The sequence below is a fragment of the Oncorhynchus mykiss genome, chromosome 7 (genome assembly GCF_057628025.1).
Source record: "Oncorhynchus mykiss isolate SJ-2025 chromosome 7, ASM5762802v1, whole genome shotgun sequence".
NCBI classification, from domain to species: domain Eukaryota; kingdom Metazoa; phylum Chordata; class Actinopteri; order Salmoniformes; family Salmonidae; genus Oncorhynchus; species Oncorhynchus mykiss.
The window spans coordinates 82,737,324-82,762,950 of NC_143028.1; the positions used below are offsets into that span (position 1 = coordinate 82,737,324).

A 25,627-nucleotide genomic window follows, 5' to 3' on the forward strand; every position below is an offset into this window, starting at 1 on the left:
TGTTATTGTAGTGGTGAGAGGTTAGCATGTCTTGGGGGTATGATATAAAATGCTAACCTCCCCTGTTATTGTAATGGTGAGAGGTTAGCATGTCTTGGGGGTATGATATAAAATGCTAACCTCCCCTGTTATTGTAATAGTGAGAGGTTAGCATGTCATGGGGGTATGATATAAAATGCTAACCTCCCCTGTTATTGTAATGGTGAGAGGTTAGCATGTCTTGGGGGCATGATATAAAATGCTAACCTCCCCTGTTATTGTAATGGTGAGAGGTTAGCTTGTCTTGGGGGTATGATATAAAATGCTAACCTCCCCTGTTATTGTAATGGTGAGAGGTTAGCATGTCTTGTGGGTTTATATAAAATGCTAACCTCCCCCGTTATTGTAATGGTGAGAGGTTAGCATGTCTTGGGGGTATGATATAAAATGCTAACCTCCCCCGTTATTGTAATGGTGAGAGGATAGCATGTCTTGGGGGTATGATATAAAATGCTAACCTCCCATGTTTTTGTAATGAGAGGTTAGCATGTCTTGGGGGTATGATATAAAATGCTAACCTCCCCTGTTATTGTAATGGTGAGAGGTTAGCATGTCTTGGGGGTTTATATAAAATGCTAACCTCCCCTGTTATTGTAATGGTAATACGGGACCAAATACTAAACTTTGTCCTACTTTAAAATGTTCTTTAAGAGTTGGGATTTATAATTTATATTTTCTTACTTTAGAGTAGGTATTTACACTGAACAAAGATATAAAATGCAACATGCAACAATTTACAGTTCATATGAGGAAATCAGTCAATTGAAATGTATTTATTAGGCCCTAAATCGATGGATTTCACATGACTGGGAATACAGATATGCATCTGTTGGTCAGATACCTTTAACAAAAAGGTAAGGAGTGTGGATCAGAACACCAGTCAGTATCTGATGTGATCAGAACACCAGTCAGTATCTGATGTGATCAGAACACCAGTCAGTATCTGATGTGATCAGAACACCAGTCAGTATCTGATGTGATCAGAACACCAGTCAGTATCTGATGTGATCAGAACACCAGTCAGTATCTGATGTGATCAGAACACCAGTCAGTATCTGATGTGATCAGAAAACCAGTCAGTATTTTGTCTCATGCAGCGCGACACATCTCCTTCACACAGAATTAAATCAGGCTGTTGGTTGTGGCCGGTGGAATGTTGTCCCACTCCTCTTCAATGGCTGTGCCAAGTTGCTGGATGTTGTCGGGAACTATAACACGTCGATCCAGAGCATCCCAAACGAATTGTAAAAAAATACAATAAAAATCGCTGAAGCCGGGGACTATTTCTCTCACTAACTTTAAACATCAGCTATCTGATCAGCTAACCGATCGCTGCAGCTGTACGTAGTCCATCGGTAAATAGCCCACCCAATCTACCTACCTCATCCTCATATTGTTTTTATTTACTTTTCTGCTCTTTTACACACCAGTATCTCTACTTGCACATCATCATCATCTGCTCATTTATCACTCCAGTGTTAATTTGCTACATTGTAACTATTCGCTCCTATGGCCTATTTATTGCCTACCTCATCATGCCTTTTGCACACTGTATATAGACTTTCTACCATATTATTGACTGTTTGTTTATTCCATGTGTAACTGTTGTTTGTGTCGCACTGCTCTATCTTGGCCAGGTCACAGTTGTAAACTTGTTCTCAGCTGGCCTACCCTGGTTAAATAAAGGTGAAATTAAAAAATACTAAAATACATGCTCAATGAGTGAGATGTCTGGTGAGTATACAGGCCATGGAAGAAATGGGACATTTTCAGCTTCCAGGAATTGGACAGATCCTTGCGAAATTGGGACTGTGCATTATCCTGCTGAAACATGAGGTGATGGAGGTGGATGAATGGCACGACAATAGGCCTCAGGATCTCATTACGGTATATCTGTGCATTCAATTTGCCATTGATAAAATACAATTAGATTCGTTGTCTGTATCTTTTGCCTGCTCACACCATAACCCAAGTTCACAAAGTTCACATCAGTACTCGTTCGCCCACACGCTGTCTGCCATCTGCCCAGTATAGTTGAAACTGGGATTCATCCGTGAAGACCACACTTCTCAAGCATGCCAGTGGCTATCGAAGGTGAGCATTTGCCCACTGAAGTAGGTTACAAAATCGAATTGCAGTCAGGTCAAGACCCTGGTGAGGACAAGCGTGCAGATGATCTTCCCTAAGACGGTTTCTGACAATCTGTGCAGAAATTCTTCGGTTGTGCAAATCCTGAGTTTCATCAGCTGTCTGGGTGGCTGGTCTCAGATGATGCCGCAGGTGAAGTAGCCGGATGTGGAGGTCCTAGGCTGGACTGGTTACACGTAGTGTCAAATTCTCTAAAACGATGCGAGGCGGCTTATGGTAGAGAAATTAATATTCAATTCTCTGGCAACAGCTCTGGTGGACATTCCTGCAGTCAGCATGCCAACTGCACGCTCCCTCAAAACTTGAGACATCTGCGGCATTGTTTTAGAGTGGCCCTTTATTGCCCCAAGCACAAGGTGCACCTGTGTAATGATCATGCTGTTTAATCAGCTTTGTGATATGACACACCTGTCAGGTGGATGGATTATTTTGGCAAAGGAGAAACGCACACCAACAGGGATACAAACAAATTTGTGCACAAAAATTAGCGAGAAATAAGCTTTTTGTGTTTATGGAACATTTCGGGAATCTTTTATTTCAGCTCATGAAACACGGGACCAACACTTTAGATGTTGCATTTATATATTTTTTTCAGTATATCATTTAAATGTTCTTACTTTAGAGTAGGACTGTAGCTGGTTGCCCATCACCTCTAGTCTGGAGAGAAGCCGGTCCTCATCTATCAACGCCTAGAAGACAGAGACACAGGTCAATACAGCATAAACCAGTCACAAGAGACAGACAACATAACCAACACGTTTCACATACAGTGCCTTCAGGAAGTACTGTATTACAGACTGAATTCAAAATGGATTCTTTTCTCACCCATCTGCACACAATACCCCACAATGACAAAGTAAAAACACGTTTTTTGAAATGTTAGCTAATTTATTGAAAATGAAAATACATAAATATAATTTACATAAGTATCCACACACACACACACACGAGTCAATACATGTTAGAATCACCTTTGGCAGAGATGACAGCTGTGAGTCTTACTCGGTTAGGTCTCGAAGAGCTTTACACACCTGGATTGTGCCACATTAGCCCATTATTATTTTTAAAATTCTTCAAGCTCTGTCAAATTGGTTGTTGATCATTGATAGACAACCATCGTCAGGTCTTGCCATAGATGTTCAAGCAGATTTAAGTCAAAACTGTAACCTGGCCACTCAGGAACATTCACTGTCTTCTTGGTAAACAACTCCAGTGTAGATTTGGCCTTGTGTTTTAGGTTATTGTCCTCCTGAAAGGTAAATTCATCTCCCAGTGTCTGGTGGAAAGCAGACTGAACCAGGTTTTCCTCCAGGGTCTTGTCTGTGCTTAGTTCCATTCCGTTTCTTTTTTATCCTGAAAAACTTCCCAGTCCTTAACCATTACAAGTATACCCATAACATGATGCAGCCACCACTATGCTTGAAAATATGGAGAGTGGTACTCAGTAATGTGTTGTATTGGATTTGCCTCAAACACAACACTTTGCATTCAGGACAGAAAGTTAAATGGCTTTGGCACATTTTTTTCAGTACTACTCCAGTGCCTAGTTTCAAACAGGAAGCATGTTTCAGAATGTTTTTATTCTGTACAGGCTTCCTTCTATTCCCTCCGTCATTTATATTATTATTGTGGAGTAACTACAATGTTGTTGATCCATCCTCAGTTTTTATCCTATCACAGCCATTAAACTCTGTAACTGTTTTAAAGTCACCATTGGCTTCATGGTGAAATCCCTGAGCAGTTTCCTTCCTCTCCGGCAACTGAGTTAGGAAGGACGCCCGTATCTTTGTAGTGACTGGGTGTATTGTAACACTACACAAAGTGTAATTAATAACTTCACCATGCCCAAAGGGATATTTAATATCAGCTTTTTAAAAATATTTACCCTTCTACCAATAGGGGCCTTTCTTCGCAAGGCATTGGAAAACACCCCTGTTTTTTGTGGTTGAATCGGGGTTTGAAATTAACTGCTGGACTGAGGGAACATACAGATATGTGTGGGGTACAGAGATGAGGTAGTCATTCAGAAATCATGTTAAACACTGTTATTACACACAGAGTCCATGCAACCTATTATGACACTTGTTCAGCACATTTATACTCCTGAACTTATGTCGGCTTGACATAACAAAGTGGTTGAATACTTAGACTCAAAACATTTCAACTTTCAAGTTTTTATTAATTTGTAAAAAATACTGAAAAAACTCCACTTACAAATTGCGGGGTATTGTGTGTAGGACAGTGACAAAAACAATCTAAATATAATCCATGTTAAATTCAGGCTGTAACAACAATTTATTTTATCTTTATTTAACTAGGCAAGTCAGTTAAGAACAAATTCTTATTTTCAATGACAGCCTAGGAACAGTGGGTTAACTACCTGTTCAGGGGCAGAACGACAGATTTGTACCTTGTCAGCTCGGGGGTTTGAACTTGCAACCTTCCGGTTACTAGTCCAACGCTCTAACCACTAGGCTACCCTGCCGCCCCAATGTGGGGAAAGTCAAGCAAAGTGAATATTTTCTGCTTGTACTGTAGCAGTCAGTCAGTAAAAGCCATTATCCAGGGAGTGTTGTAGAAAGTGAAGTGTTTCAGAAGACTTGACAAAGGGCTTGTGTGCTGGGGGCTGGTCTAGTGGTAATGACCGCAGACCACATATTAACCTTTTATCTGGAAATAAAACGTATAAATACTTCAGGATTGTGGAATTGTGTATCGGTACCTGCCAACTGCTCTCTGAAGCCTCCTGTGTGGTGGCCAGTAGGGTTAGGGTGGTAGTGTATAGTAACGACCTGCCAGCTGCTCTCTGAAGCCTCCTGTGTGGTGGCCAGTAGGGTTAGGGTGGTAGTGTATAGTAACTACCTGCCAGCTGCTCTCTGAAGCCTCCTGTGTGGTGGCCAGTAGGGTTAGGGTGGTAGTGTATAGTAACTACCTGCCAGCTGCTCTCTGAAGCCTCCTGTGTGGTGGCCAGTAGGGTTAGGGTGGTAGTGTATAGTAACTACCTGCCAGCTGCTCTCTGAAGCCTCCTGTGTGGTGGCCAGTAGGGTTAGGGTGGTAGTGTATAGTAACTACCTGCCAGCTGCTCTCTGAAGCCTCCTGTGTGGTGGCCAGTAGGGTTAGGGTGGTAGTGTATAGTAACTACCTGCCAGCTGCTCTCTGAAGCCTCCTGTGTGGTGGCCAGTAGGCGTTGCAGCGTTGCCAACTTCTGTTCCAACATCTGCTCCCTGTGTAGGGCCTCCTGCCAGGGGGAGGGAGAGAAGAGGGAGGTAGAGAAGAGGGAGAAAGGAGGTAGAGAGGAGGAGGTAGAGAAGAGGGAGAGAGGAGGTAGAGAAGAGGGAGAGAGGAAGAGAGGAGGAGGAAGAGGAGGAAGAGAGGAGGAGGGAGAGAATACGAAATCCATCAGCATTATCAGTTGGATGCTCAAGTAGCATCTATTATCAGTCATCCAATTATTTTCTAACGACGTTAGACCGTAAACATTACATAGCATAAGACGACGTTAGACTGTAAACATTACATAGCATGAGACGACGTTAGACTGTAAACATTACACCAATAACATGTAGTATAAGACAGATGAGAGAGAAGAGCAAAGTACATGGTTCAAATCTTCAAAGTCCCATATCATTTTAACAGTCAAGTCCGCAGTTACACAGTAAGACTGACTCCATGCACCAGGCAGTAGAGTGTAGTCGCACTGCCTGGCCAGTAGATGTCAGTGTTGTTCCATACCTGCAGATACTGGGAGAGCTGGAAGAGTTCCTGAGAGTACATACTGGGGGTGTTGGCTGCAACCTGCAGGAGAGAGAGACATACCAGGTTACAGTAGATAGGAACACTGGTAACACACATACACCAGGACATCAGGTTACAGTAGATATGAACACTGGTAAGACTCACACACCACCCAATACATATATTGCTGTGCCTAACATGTGGAAACTATGTATAGATTATGGGAGGGTCCAAAAGAGTCCGTGAGTCATGAGTCAGCGTCTCAGTAGAGAGTCAGTGAGTCATGAGTCAGCGTCTCAGTAGAGAGTCAGTGAGTCAGCGTCTCAGTAAAGTGTCAGTGAGTCATGAGTCAGCGTCTCAGTAAAGAGTCAGTGAGTCATGAGTCAGCGTCTCAGTAAAGAGTCAGTGAGTCATGAGTCAGCGTCTCAGTAGAGAGTCAGTGAGTCAGCGTCTCAGTAAAGAGTCAGTGAGTCATGAGTCAGCGTCTCAGTAGAGAGTCAGTGAGTCATGAGTCAGCGTCTCAGTAGAGAGTCAGTGAGTCAGCGTCTCAGTAAAGAGTCAGTGAGTCATGAGTCAGCGTCTCAGTAAAGAGTCAGTGAGTCATGAGTCAGCGTCTCAGTAGAGAGTCAGTGAGTCAGCGTCTCAGTAAAGCGTCAGTGAGTCATGAGTCTGCATCTCAGTAGAGTCAGTGAGTCATGAGTCAGCGTCTCAGTAAAGAGTCAGTGAGTCATGAGTCTGCATCTCAGTAGAGTCAGTGAGTCATGAGTCAGCGTCTCAGTAGAGAGTCAGTGAGTCATGAGTCAGCGTCTCAGTAAAAAGAGTCAGTTTAGATATTGACAGCGTCAGATGCTGTAGTCAGATATAGCTTCGCCTGGGCTCAGACCATCAGATATAGGGCTGTGCTGCATGATGCTAGGTTACAAGGTTACAAGGCAACCCTCTCCTTCACTGGACCCTAAAATAAACCTGTTGCTCTGGTCAGGCAGGGAAAGGAAAGGAGCTATGTTCTGGCCAGGAGAGGAGCTCTGTGTTTAGGCCAGGAGGAGAGGAGCTCTGTGTTTAGGCCAGGAGGAGAGGAGCTCTGTGTTTAGGCCAGGAGGAGAGGAGCTCTGTGTTTAGGCCAGGAGGAGAGGAGCTCTGTGTTTAGGGCAGGAGGAGAGGAGCTCTGTGTTTAGGCCAGGAGGAGAGGAGCTCTGTGTTTAGGCCAGGAGGAGAGGAGCTCTGTGTTTAGGCCAGGAGGAGAGGAGCTCTGTGTTTAGGCCAGGAGGAGAGGAGCTCTGTGTTTAGGCCAGGAGGAGAGGAGCTCTGTGTTTAGGCCAGGAGGAGAGGAGCTCTGTGTTTAGGCCAGGAGGAGAGGAGCTCTGTGTTTAGGCCAGGAGGAGAGGAGCTCTGTGTTTAGGCCAGGATGAGAGGAGCTCTGTGTTTAGGCCAGGAGGAGAGGAGCTCTGTGTTTAGGCCAGGAGGAGAGGAGCTCTGTGTTTAGGCCAGGAGGAGAGGAGCTCTGTGTTTAGGCCAGGAGGAGAGGAGCTCTGTGTTTAGGCCAGGAGGAGAGGAGCTCTGTGTTTAGGCCAGGATGAGAGGAGCTCTGTGTTTAGGCCAGGAGGAGAGGAGCTCTGTGTTTAGGCCAGGAGGAGAGGAGCTCTGTGTTTAGGCCAGGAGGAGAGTATAGTTTGGTGTTTAGGACAGTGCAGGCAGGCAGGAAAAGAGAGCAGAAGATAAGTAATTCAATTGGCCTGTGCTCTGCATCTAATGAGATTAAGAGCCCTAAACAAGGAGCCTGCCTAAGGAACTTCCCTCCCAATCTACAGTAAGACAACACTGTATTGGCTTGACTGGGCTTGATATGCAGTCAGTCCCTGTGTACTGGCTTGACTGGGCTTGATATGCAGTCAGTCCCCATGTACTGGCTTGACTGGGCTTGATATGCGGTCAGTCCCTGTGTACTGGCTTGATATGCAGTCAGTCCCTGTGTACAGTAGAACTGATGTTGTCGATACAAATAAACCCCCGGTTCAGTAGTATAATTTTTGTTACATTCGGTACTTCAGTCAAATGTGTCTCAGGTGATTGAGAGGATCAACTCTGTATCAGCCCCTTTATAGCACGAAGAGCAAAGAGCCTGCTCCACTTCCTGATTCATTACTAGAGCTGTCTATCCACTTCCTGATTCATTACTAGAGCCGTCTGTCCACTTCCTGATTCATTACTAGAGCCGTCTGTCCACTTCCTGATTCATTACTAGAGCTGTCTGGCTATGTTGTTAGCTCCCTGCTCATCATGTCACACAGAAGTTAACACAAATAATGTAACACGTCATGTATAAATGTAGAAACTATTCATGACTGTTCACAAAACATTGTCCATACAGACTACAACATTAACAATTAGGACTGTCCCCGACTAAAAACAATCTTGGGTCAACCGAAAATTGTCTGTTCCTTCTACCAATTGATGTATTTCAATAAAATCAACAATCTGCTTGTCTGATGCTTTATACAAAATTGTTTGATGAAATAAGACAAATGATTCAAGAGGGAGCCAGAGATCAAGATAACCAGAAGAGGAAAAAACACATTAACCTGACCATTCTCCTCCCACTCATACTGTCTTTCTACTCTCCTGAAGTCGCCGGGAACACGAGGAGTTGGCAACCTTTCATGTGGAATGCCAATTTATCGTACCATTTGTTACGATCTGTGTGCCAGTTACTGTTTTCATATGCACATTGGTGGAACAGCTTCATTTAATTTATAACGTCTTCATACCTCAAAACCACTGTCATGTGATTAACCAAAATAAAATACATTGCATAATGACAAAAATAAATGTCCTATACATCACATTGGCTATGCATGTCCTATACATCACATTGGCTATGCATGTCCTATACATCACATTGGCTATGCATGTCCTGTACATCACATTGGCTATGCATGTCCTGTACATCACATTGGCTATGCATGTCCTATACATCACATTGGCTATGCATGTCCTATACATCACATTGGCTATGCATGTCCTGTACATCACATTGGCTATGCATGTCCTGTACATCACATTGGCTATGCATGTCCTATACATCACATTGGCTATGCATGTCCTATACATCACATTGGCTATGCATGTCCTATACATCACAATGGCTATGCATGTCCTATACATCACATTGGCTATGCATGTCCTGTCTGCATCCAACTACGGTAACAACTATCAACTTGGGTACTGCCCTCACGCTAATAAACTTACAACTTACAAATATTCTGGGCCCTCAGTTACCTGCACCAGTGAACTTGGGACAGACACACAGCTCTAGGTTATTTGTGCAAGGTTTAAGAAGCAGTAATCAGGCAGGCTTATTTTATATTTTCACTAGATCAGAGTATTTTTCCCCTTTCTTGCTGAGTGGTTATCGAAAGGGAGAGAGCTGGAAGGATTGAGGAACTATTGTCATACTCAATGGATGTAAAAACAGACTTTACATGCTGTTTGAGGTGAAGAAAACATTCCTTTGAGAAGTTCCACAGCTCATTAATGGTGGCGCGTTAAGCCAATCAGATCTACTATCAGATCTCCAAATAATCAGATTTATATGCCTACATTTGTGTGCAGACCAGGTACCCTGCAGGCATTCACTACAAAAGTATGTGGACACCTGCTTGGTCAAACATCTCATTCCAAAATCATGGGCATTAATACAGAGTTGGGTTCCCACTTTGCTTCAATAACAGCCTCTACTCTTCTGGGAATGTTTTCCACTAGATGTTGGAACATTGCTGCAGGGACTTGCTTCCATTCAGCCACAAGAGCATTAGTGAGGTCGGGCTCTGATGTTCGGCAATAAGGCCTGGCTGGCAGGAGGCATTCCAATTCATCCCAAAGGTGTTCGATGGGGGTTGAGGTCAGGGATCTGTGCAGGCCAGTCAAGTTCTTCCACACCGATCAACAAACCATTTCTGTATGAACGTCACTTTGTGCATGGGGGCATTGTCATATTGAAACATGAAAAGGGCCTGTTGCCACAAAATTGGAAGCACAGAATAATCTAGAATGTCATTGCATGCTGTAGGGTTAAGCATTCCCTTCACTGGAACAATGGGGCCTAGCCCAAACCATGAAAACAGCCCCAGACCATTATCCCACCTCCACCAAACTTAACAGTTGTCACTATGCATTGGGGCAGGTAGGGTAGTTCGAGCATTGGACTAGTAACCGGAAGGTTGCAAGTTCAAAACCCCCGAGCTGACAAGGTACAAATCTGTCGTTCTGCCCCTGAACAGGCAGTTAACCCACTGTTCCTATGCCGTCATTGAAAATAAGAATGTGTTCTTAACTGACTTGACTAGTTAAATAAAGGTGAAATAAAAAGGTAGGGTTCTCCTGGTATCTGCCAAAACTAGCTTCTTCCGTCGGACTGTCAGATGGGGAAGCGTGACTCCAGAGAACGAGCTTTTCACCATTCCAGCCGACGCTTGGCATTGCGCATGGGGATCTTAAGCTTGTGTGAGGCTGCTCGGCCATAGAAACCCATTTCATGAAGCTCCTGACGAACAGTTATAGTGTTGACGTTGCTTCCAGAGTCAGTTTGGAACTCTGTAGTGAGTGTTGCAACCGAGAACAGATTATTTTGTATATGCTACGTACTTTAGCACTCTGTGGTCCAGTTCTGTGACCTTGTGTGGCCTACCACTTCGCGGCTGAGCCGGTGTTTCTCACAGACGTTTCCACATCACAATAACAGCACTTACAGTTGATCAGGGAAGCTCTAGCAGGGCAGAAATTTGACAAACTGACTTGTTGGAAAGGTGGCATCCTATGACGGTGCCACATTGAAAGTCACTGAGCTCTTCAGTAAGGCCATTCTACTGCCAATGTCTGTCTATGGAGATTGCATGGCTTGTATGTGCGATTTTACACACTGGTCAGCAACAGGTGTGGGGGAAATAGCCGAATCCTCTCATTTGAAAGGGCGTCCAAATACTTCTGTATACATAGTAGGGCCCCCATTTAGTCGATTGTTTGGTTCGTTTGGACTTTTGGTCATCTGATACTATTTCTGATTGCCGTAGCTCCCCAAAGTCGCTTTTTTTATTTGCCTCAAAACAGCAAAACTAAGTCTGCTTGAACATCCATTCAGAATGACAATACCTCCTCAATGTAGCCTGTTTCAAAAATCTTCTTTCAATAGCCACTCAGCATGAAAGGGGAAACAATGTAATGATCTAATCGTACTTCTCCCTTGCACAAATAGTCCACAAAAATATTATGATATTGAACTCAGATGCCCAACAATAGAACAGAGCAGTAGCTGAGTTTGTCTGGATCAAGTGCCATTGTGTGTCTGGCTAATATGCCTTTCTTGTGTGATATAATTTTTGGTATTGAGTCTCGTGATGGTATCGAGTATTGTGTCACTAAACCACCTATCGGTATCGAAGTCCAAATTTCTGACAACATTACCATCAGGTAGCCACTGAATCAACAGGAGGTCAGTAGACATGTTGAATGGACCATCAGGTAACCACTGAATCAACAGGAGGTCAGTAGACATGTTGAATGGACCATCAAAAACACCGATTTTTTTTTAGGGCCATGCCCACCAGAAATGTCTGGGAACTTGCAGGTGCCTTGGTGGAAGAGTGGGGTAACATCTCACAGCAAGAACTGGCAAATATGGTCCTGTCCACAAGTAGGAGATACACTGCAGTACTTAATGCAGCTGGTGGCCACACCAGATACTGACTGTTAATTTTGATTTTGACCCCCCCCTTTGTTCAGGGACACATTATTCCATTTCTGTTAGTCACATGTCTGTGGAACTTGTTCAGTTTATGTCTCAGTTGTTGAATCTTGTTATATTCATACAAATATCTACACATGTTAAGTTTGCTGAAAATAAATGCAGTTGACAGTGAGAGGATTTTTTTTTTTAGTTTAAATTTAATAACACACTTACATATTCTGATGCCTTAGCAACCCATGCAACATGTCCTCCTAATAACAGCTACACTGCAATCATCCATTATGTTACGGTCGCTTACTGTAACAATTGCATGTCCTGATCCTAATCTCTCAGAAGCAGTTCTGTAAAACACTAGTGAGAATCTCACAACATGGAGGAACCACCCCCCCGTGTCCTTGGTTTGACGTCAATACTATTATTAATGTCATTCATAGATGCTATGCAAAGGGCAACAGAAACTACAATGGAATAGCAACAATTCCTCCAGCAGTTTTCAGCAACATAAATGAGCCAAAAGATGGAGTTTCCTCCCCACTGAGGCTTCAATTGAATCCTTCACTTTAGCTTGGGTATCTACTAAACCCACATTCCCACTTCCATCTGTGGATAAAACAAATATAATTATATCTATAACTACTATTTCTTGCCAATTGAAAATGTGTGTTTTTTTTTCTCCATTTCTAACAGTCGTGCCAGCATGTCAAAGTCACACAGTAGAAACATAACATAAACTACAACAAGAAAGAATATTTCAGGCATTCACAGCTCACGTCTATTTTAGGTCTATTTTACTGTTAAATTACCCTTGCACCATTCACAGATTACATTGTTGTATATGTGATATTTATCTCAGGTGGGCTTAAAGGGTACAGTGGCACACAAACTCTACACAATGTAAATGGCAATAAATATATTTTTTTCAATATGATCAATACTAACTTTGCATAATATTGTAGCCTATCGTCTACATTTATACACCCAACCATCAGTTTTGAAATATTTTGAGAAGACTTTGCTATTCAGAATTGACCATAAATCACTGTTGTTCCTAAATATAATAAAATAGGAGCACACCGGGCTTAGTATGAGCTCCTGCTGAGCCCAGTGTGCTCCTATTTTATTATTATAAAAAAATTTAAAAAGTCGGTTAAGAACAAATTCTTATTTACAATGACGGCCTGGGAACAGTGGGTTAACTGCCTTGTTCAGGGGCAGAAAGACAGATTTTGACCTTGTCAGCTCGGGGATTCGATCTAGCAACCTTTCAGTTACTGGCCCAACGCCCTAAGCCACCTGCCGCCCCTCTAACCGCTAGGCCACCTGCCATCCTATTGAGCCCAGTGTGCTCCGGCTGAGCCCAGTGTGCTCCGGCTGAGCCCAGTGTGCTCCGGCTGAGCCCAGTGTGCTCCGGCTGAGCCCAGTGTGCTCCGGCTGAGCCCAGAGTGCTCCGGCTGAGCCCAGAGTGCTCCGATTTCACCATGAAGCCAATAGTGACTTTAAAACAAAGTTGAATGGCTGTAATTTGAGAAAACTGAGGATGGATCTACAACATTGTAGTTACTCCACAATACTAACCTAATTGACAGACTGAAAAGGGAGCCTGTACAGAATAAAAAAAGATTTCAAACATTCATCCTGTTTGCAACAAGGCACTGAAGTGAAACTGCAACACGTGGCAAAGATATTTCTGTATTTAATTTATAAATAAATGTGCACATAAAAAAACAAAAAAAATGTTTTCACTTCATATTATGGGGTAGTGTGTGCGTACTCTGCCCCTTCCTGTATTCCCTGTTCAAACAACGACTAGTGGTGAGGTGAGGCCCATGGCGGAGTGGGGTCAGAGAAATAACCTCTCCCTCGACAAAACGAAGGAGTTGATCGTGGACTTCAGGAGACAGCAGAGGGAGAATGCCTCCATTCACATCAATGGGGCCGCAGTGGGAGGGTGAAAAGCGTCAAGTTCCTACGCATACACATCACTGACAACTTGAAATGGTTCACCAACAGACAGGGGCCGCCTCAGGTTCACCACACTAAGACTCTAAAACTTTTACAGATGCACCATTGAGAGCATCCTGTCAGGCTGCATCACCACCTGGTATGGCACCTGCACGGTCAGCATCCGCTGGGCTCTCCAGAGGGTGACCCAATGTGAAACTGGGGGCACACCGCCTGCCCTCCAGGACATCTACAGCACCCAGTGTCAAAGGAAAGCAATCAACCACCGAGCCACAGCCTGTTCACTCCGCTACCATCCAGAAGGCGAGGTCAGTACAGGTGCATCAAAGACGGGACCGAGAGACTGAAAAACAGCTTCTATCTCAAGGCCATCAGACTGTTAAACAGCCACCACTAGCTGGCCTCCACACAGTATCCTGCCCTGAACTTTAGTCACCGTCACTAGCCGGCTACCACCCGGTTACTCAACCCTGCACTTTAGAGGCTGCTGCCCTATGTACATAGACATGGAATCACACTGGTCACTTTAATAAGGGAACACGGGTCACTTTAATAAGGGAACACGGGTCACTTTAATGTTTAAATCATTTGTATTGGTATTTCCTGTATTTTAGTCAATGCCATCCTATTTAACTATTGCTGTACATATACATATTATATCCTACAGCATTTCCACACACACACACACACAACGGACTCAGAAGTTGCTCGACCTAATAGTTCTTTATTCTGTCAATTTTTCATTTTTTACATTCCTGTGTATTGTTAGATATTTACTGAACTGTCGGAAGCTAGGAACACAAGCATTCCGCAATTAACATACGCTAAATATATATATGTGTGTATGCGACCAAAAACATTTGATATGTGTCGATAGTTGAGAGGAGAAAAAGCATATTTAATCCATTCTGAATTCAGGCTGTAACAACAAAATGTGGTATCAAGGGGTATGAATACTTCAAGGCACCGTATTGCTGTGAATATGTTCAGGCGTTGAGGACTATGAAGAGACCTCAACTTGCCTGGTTGAGTACGAACGTCTGTCAGTTGATCAAATAGACAGTTGACACGTTCATATTTTGAAATAAAACATTATTTTCGTCTGAGCCAGGAAAGATCAACGTGTTGCTGTCCGTTTTTGGGCCAGCTTCATTATTTCTTAATAATATACATGAGGTGTCACGGCCACAGTCTTACTAGGTGATGTAACTGACGAGGTGTTACGGCCAGTCTTACCACGTGATGTAACTGACGAGGTGTCACGGCCACAGTCTTACCACGTGACGTAACCGACGAGGTGTTACGGCCAGTCTTACTACGTGACGTAACTGACGAGGTGTTGCGGCCAGTCTTACTACGTGACGTAACTGACGAGGTGTTACGGCCAGTCTTACTACGAGATGTAACTGACGAGGTGTTACGGCAGTCTTACTACGAGATGTAACTGACGAGGTGTTACGGCCAGTCTTACTACGTGACGTAACTGACGAGGTGTTACGGCCAGTCTTACTACGTGATGTAACTGACGAGGTGTTATGGCCAGTCTTACTAGGTGATGTCATAAAACCTGGTCAGTTACCACGTGATGTAACTGACGAGGTGTTACGGCCAGTCTTACTAGGTGATGTCATAAAACCTGGTCAGTTACTAGGTGATGTAACTGACGAGGTGTTACGGCCAGCCTTACTAGGTGATGTCATAAAACCTGGTCAGTTACTAGGTGATGTAACTGACGAGGTGTTACGGCCAGTCTTACTAGGTGATGTCATAAAACCTGGTCAGTTACTAGGTGATGTAACTGACGAGGTGTTACGGCCACAGTCTTACCACGTGATGTAACTGACGAGGTGTTACGGCCAGTCTTACTAGGTGATGTCATAAAACCTGGTCAGTTACCACGTGATGTAACTGACGAGGTGTTACGGCCACAGTCTTACCACGTGATGTAACTGACGAGGTGTTACGGCCAGCCTTACTAGGTGATGTCATAAAACCTGGTCAGTTACTAGGTGTTGTAACTGACGAGGTGTTACGGCCAGTCTTACTAGGTGATGTCATAAAACCTGGTCAGTTACTAGGTGATGTAACTGATGAGGTGTTACGGCCAGTCTTACTAGGTAATGCCATAAAACCTGGTCAGTTACTAGGTGATGTAACTGACGAGATGTTACGGCCAGTCTTACTACGAGATGTAACTGACGAGGTGTTACGGCCAGTCTTACTAGGTGATGTCATAAAACCTGGTCAGTTACTAGGTGATGTAACTGACGAGGTGTTACGGCCAGTCTTACTACGTGATGTAACTGACGAGGTGTTACGGCCAGTCTTACTAGGTGATGTCATAAAACCTGGTCAGTTACTAGGCGATGTAACTGACGAGGTGTTACGGCCAGTCTTACTAGGTGATGTCATAAAACCTGGTCAGTTACTAGGTGATGTAACTGACGAGGTGTTACGGCCAGTCTTACTACGAGATGTAACTGACGAGGTGTTACGGCCAGCCTTACTAGGTGATGTCATAAAACCTGGTCAGTTACTAGGTGTTTTACTACAGTGCCTTCGGAAAGTATTCAGACTTCTTGACTTGTCCATATTTTGTTACGCTCCAGCCTCATTCTAATATAGATTCAACTGTTTTCCTCAATCTACACACAACACCATCATGACGAGACAAAAACAGTTTTTTAGAAATGTTGACTAATCTATAAAAAAAAAAATCGAACTTAAATATATCACATTTGAACAAATATTCAGACCATTTACTCAGGACTTTGTTGAAGCACCTTTGGCAGCGATTACAGCTGAGTTTTCTTGGGTACATGCTTGGGATACCTGTATTTGGGGAGTTTCTCCCAATCTTCTCTGCAGATCCTCTCAACCTCTGTCAGGTTGGATGGGGAATATCGTTGAACAGCTATTTTCAGGTCTCTCCGGAGATGTTCGATCGGGTTCAAGTCTGGGTTTTGCCTGGGCCACTCAAGGACATTCAGAGACTTGTCCCGAAGCCACTCCTATGTTCTCTTGGCTGCGTGGTTAGGGTCGTTGTCCTGTTGGAAGGTGAACCTTTCCCCCAGTCTGAGGTCCTGAGCAGGTTTCCATAAAGGATCTCTACTTTGCTCCGTTCATCTTTGCCTCGATCCGATCTAGTCTCCCTGTTCCTGCCGCTGAAAAACATCCCCACAGCATGCTTCACTGTAGGGATGGTGCCAGGTTTCCTCCAGACGTGACACTTGGCATTCAGGCCGAAGAGTTCAATCTTGGTTTCATCAGACCAGAGAATCTTTTTTCTCATGTTCTGAGAGTCTTCAGGGTTCCTGAGTGGCGCAACGGTCTAAGGCACTGAATCTCAGTTCTAGAGGCATCACTACAGAGCCTGATTCGATCCCGGCCTGTATCACATCCGACCGTGCTCTTAAGTCACATAGGGCGGCGCACAATTTTCCCAGTGTCACCCGGGTAAGGGGAGGGTTTGGCCGGGGTAGGCCGTCGTAAAATAAGAATTTGTTCTTAACGGACATGTTTAGTTAAATAAATAAAAAAGGTGCCTTTGGGCAAACTCCAAATGGGCTGTTATGTGCCTTTTACTGTGGAGTGCCTTCCGTCTGGCCACTCTACAAAGAGATTGGTGGATTGATGCAGAGATGGTTGTCCTTCTGGGAGAACTTTAGAGCTTTGTCAGTTTGAACATCGGGTTCTTGGTCACCTCCTTGATAAAAAGCCCTTCTCCCCAGATTTCCTAGACCAGGCCAAACTCTGCAGTCTCTTAGTGGTTCAAAGTTCCTCCATTTAAGAATGGAGGTCACGGTGTTCTTGGGGATCTTCAATGCTGCAGACATCTTTTTGCTACCCTTCCCCAGATCTGTGCCTTCGACGCAATCCTGTATCAGAGCTCTACGGACAATTCCTTTGACCTCATGGCTTGGTTTCTGCTTTGACATGCACTGTCAACTGTGGGACCTTATATAGACAGGTGTGTGCCTTTCCAAATCAATTGAATTTACCACAGGTGGACTCCAATGAAGTTGTAGAAACATCTCAAGGATGATCAATGGAAACAGGATCCAACTGAACTCAATTTCAAGTCTCAGAGCCAAGGGTCTGAATATGTATGTAAATAAGGTATGTTTATTTTAAATAGATCTTCAAAAATTCTAAAAACCTGTTTTTGCTTTGTCATTATGGGGTACTGTGTGTAGATTCTCTACGTTATCAGTCTGTGGCTGGCAGCCCTTCTCTACGTTATCAGTCTGTGGCTGGCAGCTCTTCTCTACGTTATCAGTCTGTGGCTGGCAGCTCTTCTCTACGTTATCAGTCTGTGGCTGGCAGCTCTTCTCTACGTTATCAGTCTGTGGCTCGCAGCTCTTCTCTACGTTATCAGTCTGTGGCTCGCAGCTCTTCTCTACGTTATCAGTCTGTGGCTCACAGCTCTTCTCTACGTTATCAGTCTGTGGCTGGCAGCTCTGTTATCAACACCCGATGTTCAAATAGAACGCATTCAATCATCTTGTATTGCGAAGAAGAAGCCAACAGAGCTTTTTCAGCACACAAAAATACATCTTTATTCTGGCTTCTGAAAGTAAAATGCAATACACCAGTCTGCTATGACCAGACATGTAAACAACAAACGTTAGTTTACAAAAGTTTCAGTGTTGATACAAATCTTTATGAGGACTAGAAATATTTTGGGAACAATAGTAAAACAGCGTCTGACTCCTGAGATGTCTGAACAACAACAGAAGAAGTTGTTCATTTCACTGGGGTCCCAGTCGTTCGGACCATGTCCTCTTCTTGATGTCATGCAGTTGTTGATAGAATTCCTCTGGCGTTTTGGTGAGAGCTCATCCATGAAATCAGCTATAAGTGCCAGGGCCCTGTGGAGAGGAGGAGAAGACATTAGGAGTGTCTGGAGAACAGTGTACATGGTGAGGAGAGGGGAAAAAAGGACAACAGAAGAGAAGGGGATCAGAGTAGAGGGAAATTATTTGTATTTATTTACCTCAGGGATAAGCTGGTGGCTCCGGTGCGTGACGTTCTTCAGATTTTGAGATCTGTCTTTAAATCATTTGCAATGTCTTTGCCAGTGATGTGTCAAGGGCTGAGTCTGCAGCTCTTTCCTCCCTTCTCACAGCCCTGCTGCTACTGCTCTGTGGAGTGGGTGAGGAGCTCACAGCCCTGCTGCTACTGCTGCTCTGTGGAGTGGGTGAGGAGCTCACAGCCCTGCTGCTACTGCTATTGCTCTGTGGAGTGGGTGAGGAGCTCACAGCCCTGCTGCTACTGCTGCTCTGTGGAGTGGGTGAGGAGCTCACAGCCCTGCTGCTACTGCTATTGCTCTGTGGAGTGGGTGAGGAGCTCACAGCCCTGCTGCTACTGCTCTGTGGAGTGGGTGAGGAGCTCACAGCCCTGCTGCTACTGCTATTGCTCTGTGGAGTGGGTGAGGAGCTCACAGCCCTGCTGCTACTGCTATTGCTCTGTGGAGTGGGTGAGGAGCTCACAGCCCTGCTGCTACTGCTGCTCTGTGGAGTGGGTGAGGAGCTCACAGCCCTGCTGCTACTGCTATTGCTCTGTGGAGTGGGTGAGGAGCTCACAGCCCTGCTGCTACTGCTGCTCTGTGGAGTGGGTGAGGAGCTCACAGCCCTGCTGCTACTGCTGCTCTGTGGAGTGGGTGAGGAGCTCACAGCCCTGCTGCTACTGCTATTGCTCTGTGGAGTGGGTGAGGAGCTCACAGCCCTGCTGCTACTGCTGCTCTGTGGAGTGGGTGAGGAGCTCACAGCCCTGCTGCTACTGCTATTGCTCTGTGGAGTGGGTGAGGAGCTCACAGCCCTGCTGCTACTGCTATTGCTCTGTGGAGTGGGTGAGGAGCTCACAGCCCTGCTGCTACTGCTGCTCTGTGGAGTGGGTGAGGAGCTCACAGCCCTGCTGCTACTGCTATTGCTCTGTGGAGTGGGTGAGGAGCTCACAGCCCTGCTGCTACTGCTGCTCTGTGGAGTGGGTGAGGAGCTCACAGCCCTGCTGCTACTGCTGCTCTGTGGAGTGGGTGAGGAGCTCACAGCCCTGCTGCTACTGCTCTGTGGAGTGGGTGAGGAGCTCACAGCCCTGCTGCTACTGCTGCTGCTCTGTGGAGTGGGTGAGGAGCTCACAGCCCTGCTGCTACTGCTGCTGCTCTGTGGAGTGGGTGAGGAGCTCACAGCCCTGCTGCTACTGCTGCTCTGTGGAGTGGGTGAGGAGCTCACAGCCCTGCTGCTACTGCTGCTCTGTGGAGTGGGTGAGGAGCTCACAGCCCTGCTGCTACTGCTGCTCTGTGGAGTGGGTGAGGAGCTCACAGCCCTGCTGCTACTGCTGCTCTGTGGAGTGGGTGAGGAGCTCACAGCCCTGCTGCTACTGCTGCTCTGTGGAGTGGGTGAGGAGCTCACAGCCCTGCTGCTACTGCTGCTCTGTGGAGTGGGTGAGGAGCTCACAGCCCTGCTGCTACTGCTGCTCTGTGGAGTGGGTGAGGAGCTCACAGCCCTGCTGCTACTGCTGCTCTGTGGAGTGGATGAGGAGCTCACAGCCCTGCTGCTACTGCTGCTCTGTGGAGTGGGTGAGGAGCTCACAGCCCTGCTGCTACTGCTCTGTGGAGTGGATGAGGAGCTCACAGCCCTGCTGCTACTGCTGCTCTGTGGAGTGGATGAGGAGCAAGCCAGTGGAATAGGTCTTGGAGATGGGCCCAGGATATTACTTACCAGGTCCCACATGGAGATTGAGCTGCATTGCAGAATTGGAAAACAGTGTGGGAGATGGACTTGGGGACAGTTGAACAGGCAGTGCTGGTAGTGCTTGGGGGGCAGAAAACAAAACCAGGGGTGGTCTCCATTCACCTGTTTGTGCCTTGACAAAATAAAAGGTAGAGGGCTACTTATTACACATATGCAAACCGATCAATGAACATGAAATATCATTAACTGAGACGACAATAGACCATATAATTTTGCAACCGTTGGAGCAGAGTTGAGAATAATAGCTTAGCCAGGCCTACTCAACTCTGCTCAAAAGGTTGCAACATTTTGACTAGCTGGACCTTGAAACCAAACTTCGACTTTGGTGTAACCAACGTGGGAAGCTTATGATTCTTTCTGACAAAATGTTTGATAAAAAGTTGTAAAGATCTTTAGGTTAATTTGGTTGCTTGCTCTGCACGAGTATCCTGCTAGGCTAGCTAGCCTGCAAAGTAGCTAGAGCTAGCTATATTGAGCAGAATATGGCTACTTTTCGTCGACTAAAATAGAAAATACAACATACCCCAATCCTTTGATGAAGACTGCATGCTGCTTTCAGTCTTCCCATGCTTCACGTGCTGAACAAGCCAGCAGCAACATATCTGAAGTAGTCTTTCCACTGGTATCTTCACAGAGGCCCTGGTTTCTTTTCTTGCCTTGACGAACTGTTCGCCAAACCTACCCCACTTCTTTGAACAAGTGGTTGGGTCAGACTCCAGCGTCTCTGCAATTTCCCCTCCATTAATTGGAGGGGTGTCCACATAAAAATGGTCTCTCTTTGGGTGCAACACTCACTACCGAGCTCCTAACTGCCTCTGGAAGCAACCTCAGCACAAGAACTGTTCGTCGGGAGCTTCATGAAATTGGTTTCCACGGCCGAGCAGCCGCACACAAGGCTAACACCATGCGCAATGCCAAACACTGGCTGGAATTGTGTAAAGCTTGCCGCCATTGGACCCTGGAGCAGTGGAATTGTGTTTTCTGGAGTGATGAATCACGCTTCACCATCTGGCAGCCCGACGGACTAATAAGGGATTGCCGGATGCCAGGAGAACACTACCTGCCGAATGCATAATACTAACTGTAAAGTTTGGTGGAGGAGGAATAATGGTCTGGGGCTGATTTTCATATTTCGGCCTAGGACCCTTAGTTCCAGTGAAGGGAATTCTTAACGCTACAGCATACAATGACATTCTAGATGATTCTGTACTGACAACTGTGTGGCAACAGTTTGGGGAAGGCCCTTGCCTGTTTCAGCATGACAATGCCCCTGTGCACAATGAGAGGTCCATACAGAAATGGTATGTTGAGATTGTGGATGTATTGGAATGCCGATTGCGAGCCAGACCTAATCGCCCGACCTCACTAACGCTCGTAACTGAATGGAAGCAATTCCCCACAGCAATGATCCAACATCTAGTGTTAAGTCTTCCCAGAAGAGTAGAGGCTGTTGTAGCAGCAATGTTCCATCATCTAGCGGAAAGTCTTCCCAGAAGAGTAGAGGCTGTTGTAGCAGTAATTTTAATGCTGATGATTTTGGAATGAGGTATTCTGTGAGCAGATGTGCATATTAGAGGTCGACCGACAATGATTTTTCAACGTCGATACTGATTATTGGAGGACCAAAAAAGCTGATCGATTAAAAGCGGCCATATTTATTTATTTATTTATATTTATATTGCTTGAAGCATTGCAAAGAGCTGCTGGCAAACGCAGTAAAGTACTGTTTGAATGAATGCTTACGAGCCTGCTGCTGCCTACCACCGCTCAGTCAGACTGCTCTATCAATTATCAAACTATAGACTTCATTATAATATAATACACACACAGAAATACGAACCTTTGGTCATTAATATGGTCAAAACCGGAAACTATCATTTCGAAAACAATACGTTTATTCTTTCAGTGAAATACGTAACCGTTCCAGATTTTAACAGTGGGGCGGCAGGGTAGCCTAGTGGTTAGAGCGTTGAACTAGTAACCGGAAGGTTGTGAGTTCAAACCCCCGAGCTGACAAGGTACAAATCTGTCGTTCTGCCCCTGAACAGGCAGTTAACCCACTGTTCCCAGGCCGTCATTGAAAATAAGAATTTGTTCTTAACTGACTTGCCTGGTTAAATAAAGGTAAAAAAAAAAAATAAAAAAAAAAAAAAAAAATGTCATAATTACATTAAATTCTGGCAAATTAGTTCGCAAAGAGCCAGGCGGCCCAAACTGTTGCATACACCCTGACTCTGCGTGCAATGAACGCAAGAGAAGTGACACAATTTCCCCTAGTTTATTATTGCCTGCTAACATCAATTTCTTTTAACTAAATATGCAGGTTTAAAATATATACTTGTGTATTGATTTTAAGAAAGGCGTTGATGTTTATGGTTAGGTACACGTTGGTGCAACGACAGTGCTTTTTTCCGCGAATGCGCTTGTTAAATCACCCGTTTGGAGATGTAGGCTGCGATTAACAGGCACCGCATCAATTATATACATGCTAGATGAACTAGTAATATCAACCATGTGTAGTTAATCACTAGTTATGTTAAGATTTTTTTAAACATTTTATAAGGTAAGTTTAAATGCTAGCTAGCACCTTACCTTGGCTCCTTGCTGCACTCGCATAACAGGTAGTCAGCCTGCCACGCAGTCTCCTCGTGGAGTGCAATGTAATCGGCCCTAATTAATCGTCCATTCCGATTAATTGGTCAACCTCTAGTGCATATACTATTGACTATGTAGTGTATGAGCATGGTTGGGAAGCATGGCACAACCCCAACCTCTCACCCCAATTCTAACCCTAATTGCAACCCCTGAGGTTAAAAACACCCCCCACCCCCCCCATACACACACACACACACACACAGAGAGAGAAGAATGCATTGCAACCCTTACCTTATCAACAGGAAGTGGTAACGGTGCTTGGATGACACTGTGGAGAGGACAGAGTTCAGGAGTCAGAGTTCAGTTCATACAACAGTCATTAAATAGTTCAACTATTTAAAAATGTTGACAGTCCAATGGAAGAACAGGTAAATAGAGCAGGAAGTCATTGACCTCGGTGCTGTTAATGATTGACAGAGGTCAGCACAGTAACAGTGTGCATTAGGTTTGGGCTATATACTGTTTATACCGTAGGCGGGGTTATTTCGAAATACAGACGGTACGACTTTCAATCGCGTTTAAATAAAATAAATAGTAAATATTTTGGCCTCATGGGGGCTGGGGGGGGTCCGTGCTACGCCACTGTTTATAACAACAAGAAATCCAAGAGGTGTCAAATAAATGATGTCCAGCTCAGGAGTCCAGCTATACATTTGGTTTGCTAACTTGCTAGCTAAGTGGCTAAGTGGCTTTATGTCAAAATCAAACTTCAATGGTTACAGCAGAGACATTCCATCCCTTCCTGGATCAAGATCCCTGTTGCCTAAAGTGTTATGTGCGTAATTGTGTGAACTTCCGGTAATACGGTATAGTAGAGGTCTTACGCAGGACTGATTTCCTTACCCCATTCCCGGAGCTATCCATACTGCACCCGCTGGGCTTTGTCGGACTCCCGCCCACTAGCGCATGAACTGGCCCCAAACCCAACCACAGTCCCGCCATGTTATTTTTGGCGCATGTGACAAAGCTCACTTTTCCCAGCAATGTCGCGCCATAAAGGCAATATCAAATTTGCAAAAATAACTCAAGAAATATAGATTCAATTACCAGAGATTCTCACGTGGCCCATTATATTAAGCCATCTGTATTACTGGGCTATATCAGCCAATGAGTATACCTAGGGTAGGTCTAACGGAAAACAAAGCAGAAAGATCTCAGTTTACAAATAATCTACGGGACAGCAGAAATATTCTCATCTCAGTCGTCCGTCTGACCGCCGGCTCACAGCATGAGAAATGATCTGTGTCGGGACCCGCGGAAATGCAGCCCTCTACCGTATACACCCCGGTACAGAAACGCTATGAAAAGCTGTATACCACCAACCCTAGGGCGTATGTGTGGGTATTGTTGGTGCAGTGTGAGTGACCGCAGCAACTTCAACAGCAACAAGTTGAAAGCCTGAGTTTTTTTTACAAAATAAAGAATTCAGTACCCGCGGTACGTAGTGGGATTCAGACAGCGGCTCGCCAGTTGAGTATGTCTGGCCTAGTGACTCAAATAATTCATTTATCCTAAGGCTGTTCTAGACAAAATAATATCGGTTGACCAATCGATTGGTCTAAAAGTGTATTTTTCCATATAGAGACACCCTATGTTTGAATAAAATCAACTATATGTTCGCTACGGAGCTTGTCTGATGCTTTAAGCACTGTGATTAAAATTGAAGACACGAATGACTAAAAAGGAGAGTGCCAGAGATCAATATAACCTAGCCAGAAGAAGAACCTTCCACCAGCTGCTGTTAGCGTTCAGCAACCTTTTCCAGTGCCAAGTTCTACCATTTTTACTGATCTGCGTGCCAGTTAGGATTTTCATATGGACATTTTCATTAAACAGTTTCATGTCTAATAAAGTTTCTCAAAATAAATGTGGTTACTAAAAATTCTAAATTAAAATTATACAAATCTCAAAGTAACTATTGCCAATATATAAAAATAGCCTACAATAAAATCCAACAAATAAAAACATTGCAGCCTGCAGGTAGAAAATATTCTGATAAAAATAAATATCCTATAAAATCACATTGGCTACACATGGCCTGTCTGCAAGGAACTAGAAACATTGTATCAACTATTAACCTGGTCCAGCCCAATCATGCAACATTGTATAAGTGAGTTAAGACAATATTAAAATAGTATCAAATCCCCAAATGGGAGTAGTTACAGGCCTAGATTTATTGGCCAACATTTGTGCTCAGGCCAGGTAGACTAGTCCTACTTCTATACTGACAGGAGCGGCTCAACACAAGTGACAAATCATAAAAATATAATTAAAACAAACGGCTGTGCACTCTGCAAACAACATGTCCACTCTTACGACAAGACTGTAATAATATATTGAATGCGTTAACAAAAATTAACGTAAAAACAAACAAACATTGTAGATTCTAAAACGGTAATAAAAACAGTGAAATGGACAACCACCCCCGCTGCCTCTAAATGGATTAGTCCACTCAGACAGGTGAGAATCAGACATTCCTCTCATGTGCCATATTATTATTCATTTTAGATATATTTGCCATTGCTCGACTAAAGAAATCTTGGGTCGACCATCAGCCAATCGACCAAACCAGTCAACAAAAAAAAAAAAAAAAAAA

At 44.5% G+C, this 25,627-nt stretch overlaps 1 protein-coding gene and 1 long non-coding RNA gene across 51 annotated transcripts in view; both read right to left on the reverse strand.

Moving 5' to 3' along the window:
* The window catches only part of slmapa (sarcolemma associated protein a), a 133,265-nt gene that overhangs the window by 64,663 nt on the left and 42,975 nt on the right, over positions 1-25,627 (reverse strand). For 49 of the 50 annotated variants that reach the window (XR_016497467.1, XM_090242110.1, XM_090242111.1 and 46 more), the window contains 4 exons: positions 23,263-23,299; positions 5,920-5,982; positions 5,330-5,425; positions 2,805-2,876 (listed from right to left, as the gene is read on the reverse strand). Coding sequence is in view for 49 of the 50 variants with exons in the window: in XM_090242110.1 (XP_090098236.1) it covers positions 2,805-2,876; positions 5,330-5,425; positions 5,920-5,982; positions 23,263-23,299 (268 nt within the window). In the remaining variant the exon portion in view is untranslated. Of the gene's footprint in view, positions 1-2,804; positions 2,877-4,979; positions 5,016-5,329; positions 5,426-5,919; positions 5,983-23,262; positions 23,300-25,627 lie in introns of those variants that run through there. The other variant, XM_090242147.1, reaches the window with a different exon arrangement.
* Positions 18,158-19,165, reverse strand: LOC149982696 (uncharacterized). Its single transcript, XR_016497470.1, has 2 exons — positions 18,621-19,165; positions 18,158-18,495 (listed from the first exon to the last, which is right to left on the reverse strand). It is a non-coding gene; the product is annotated as an uncharacterized LOC149982696 (long non-coding RNA).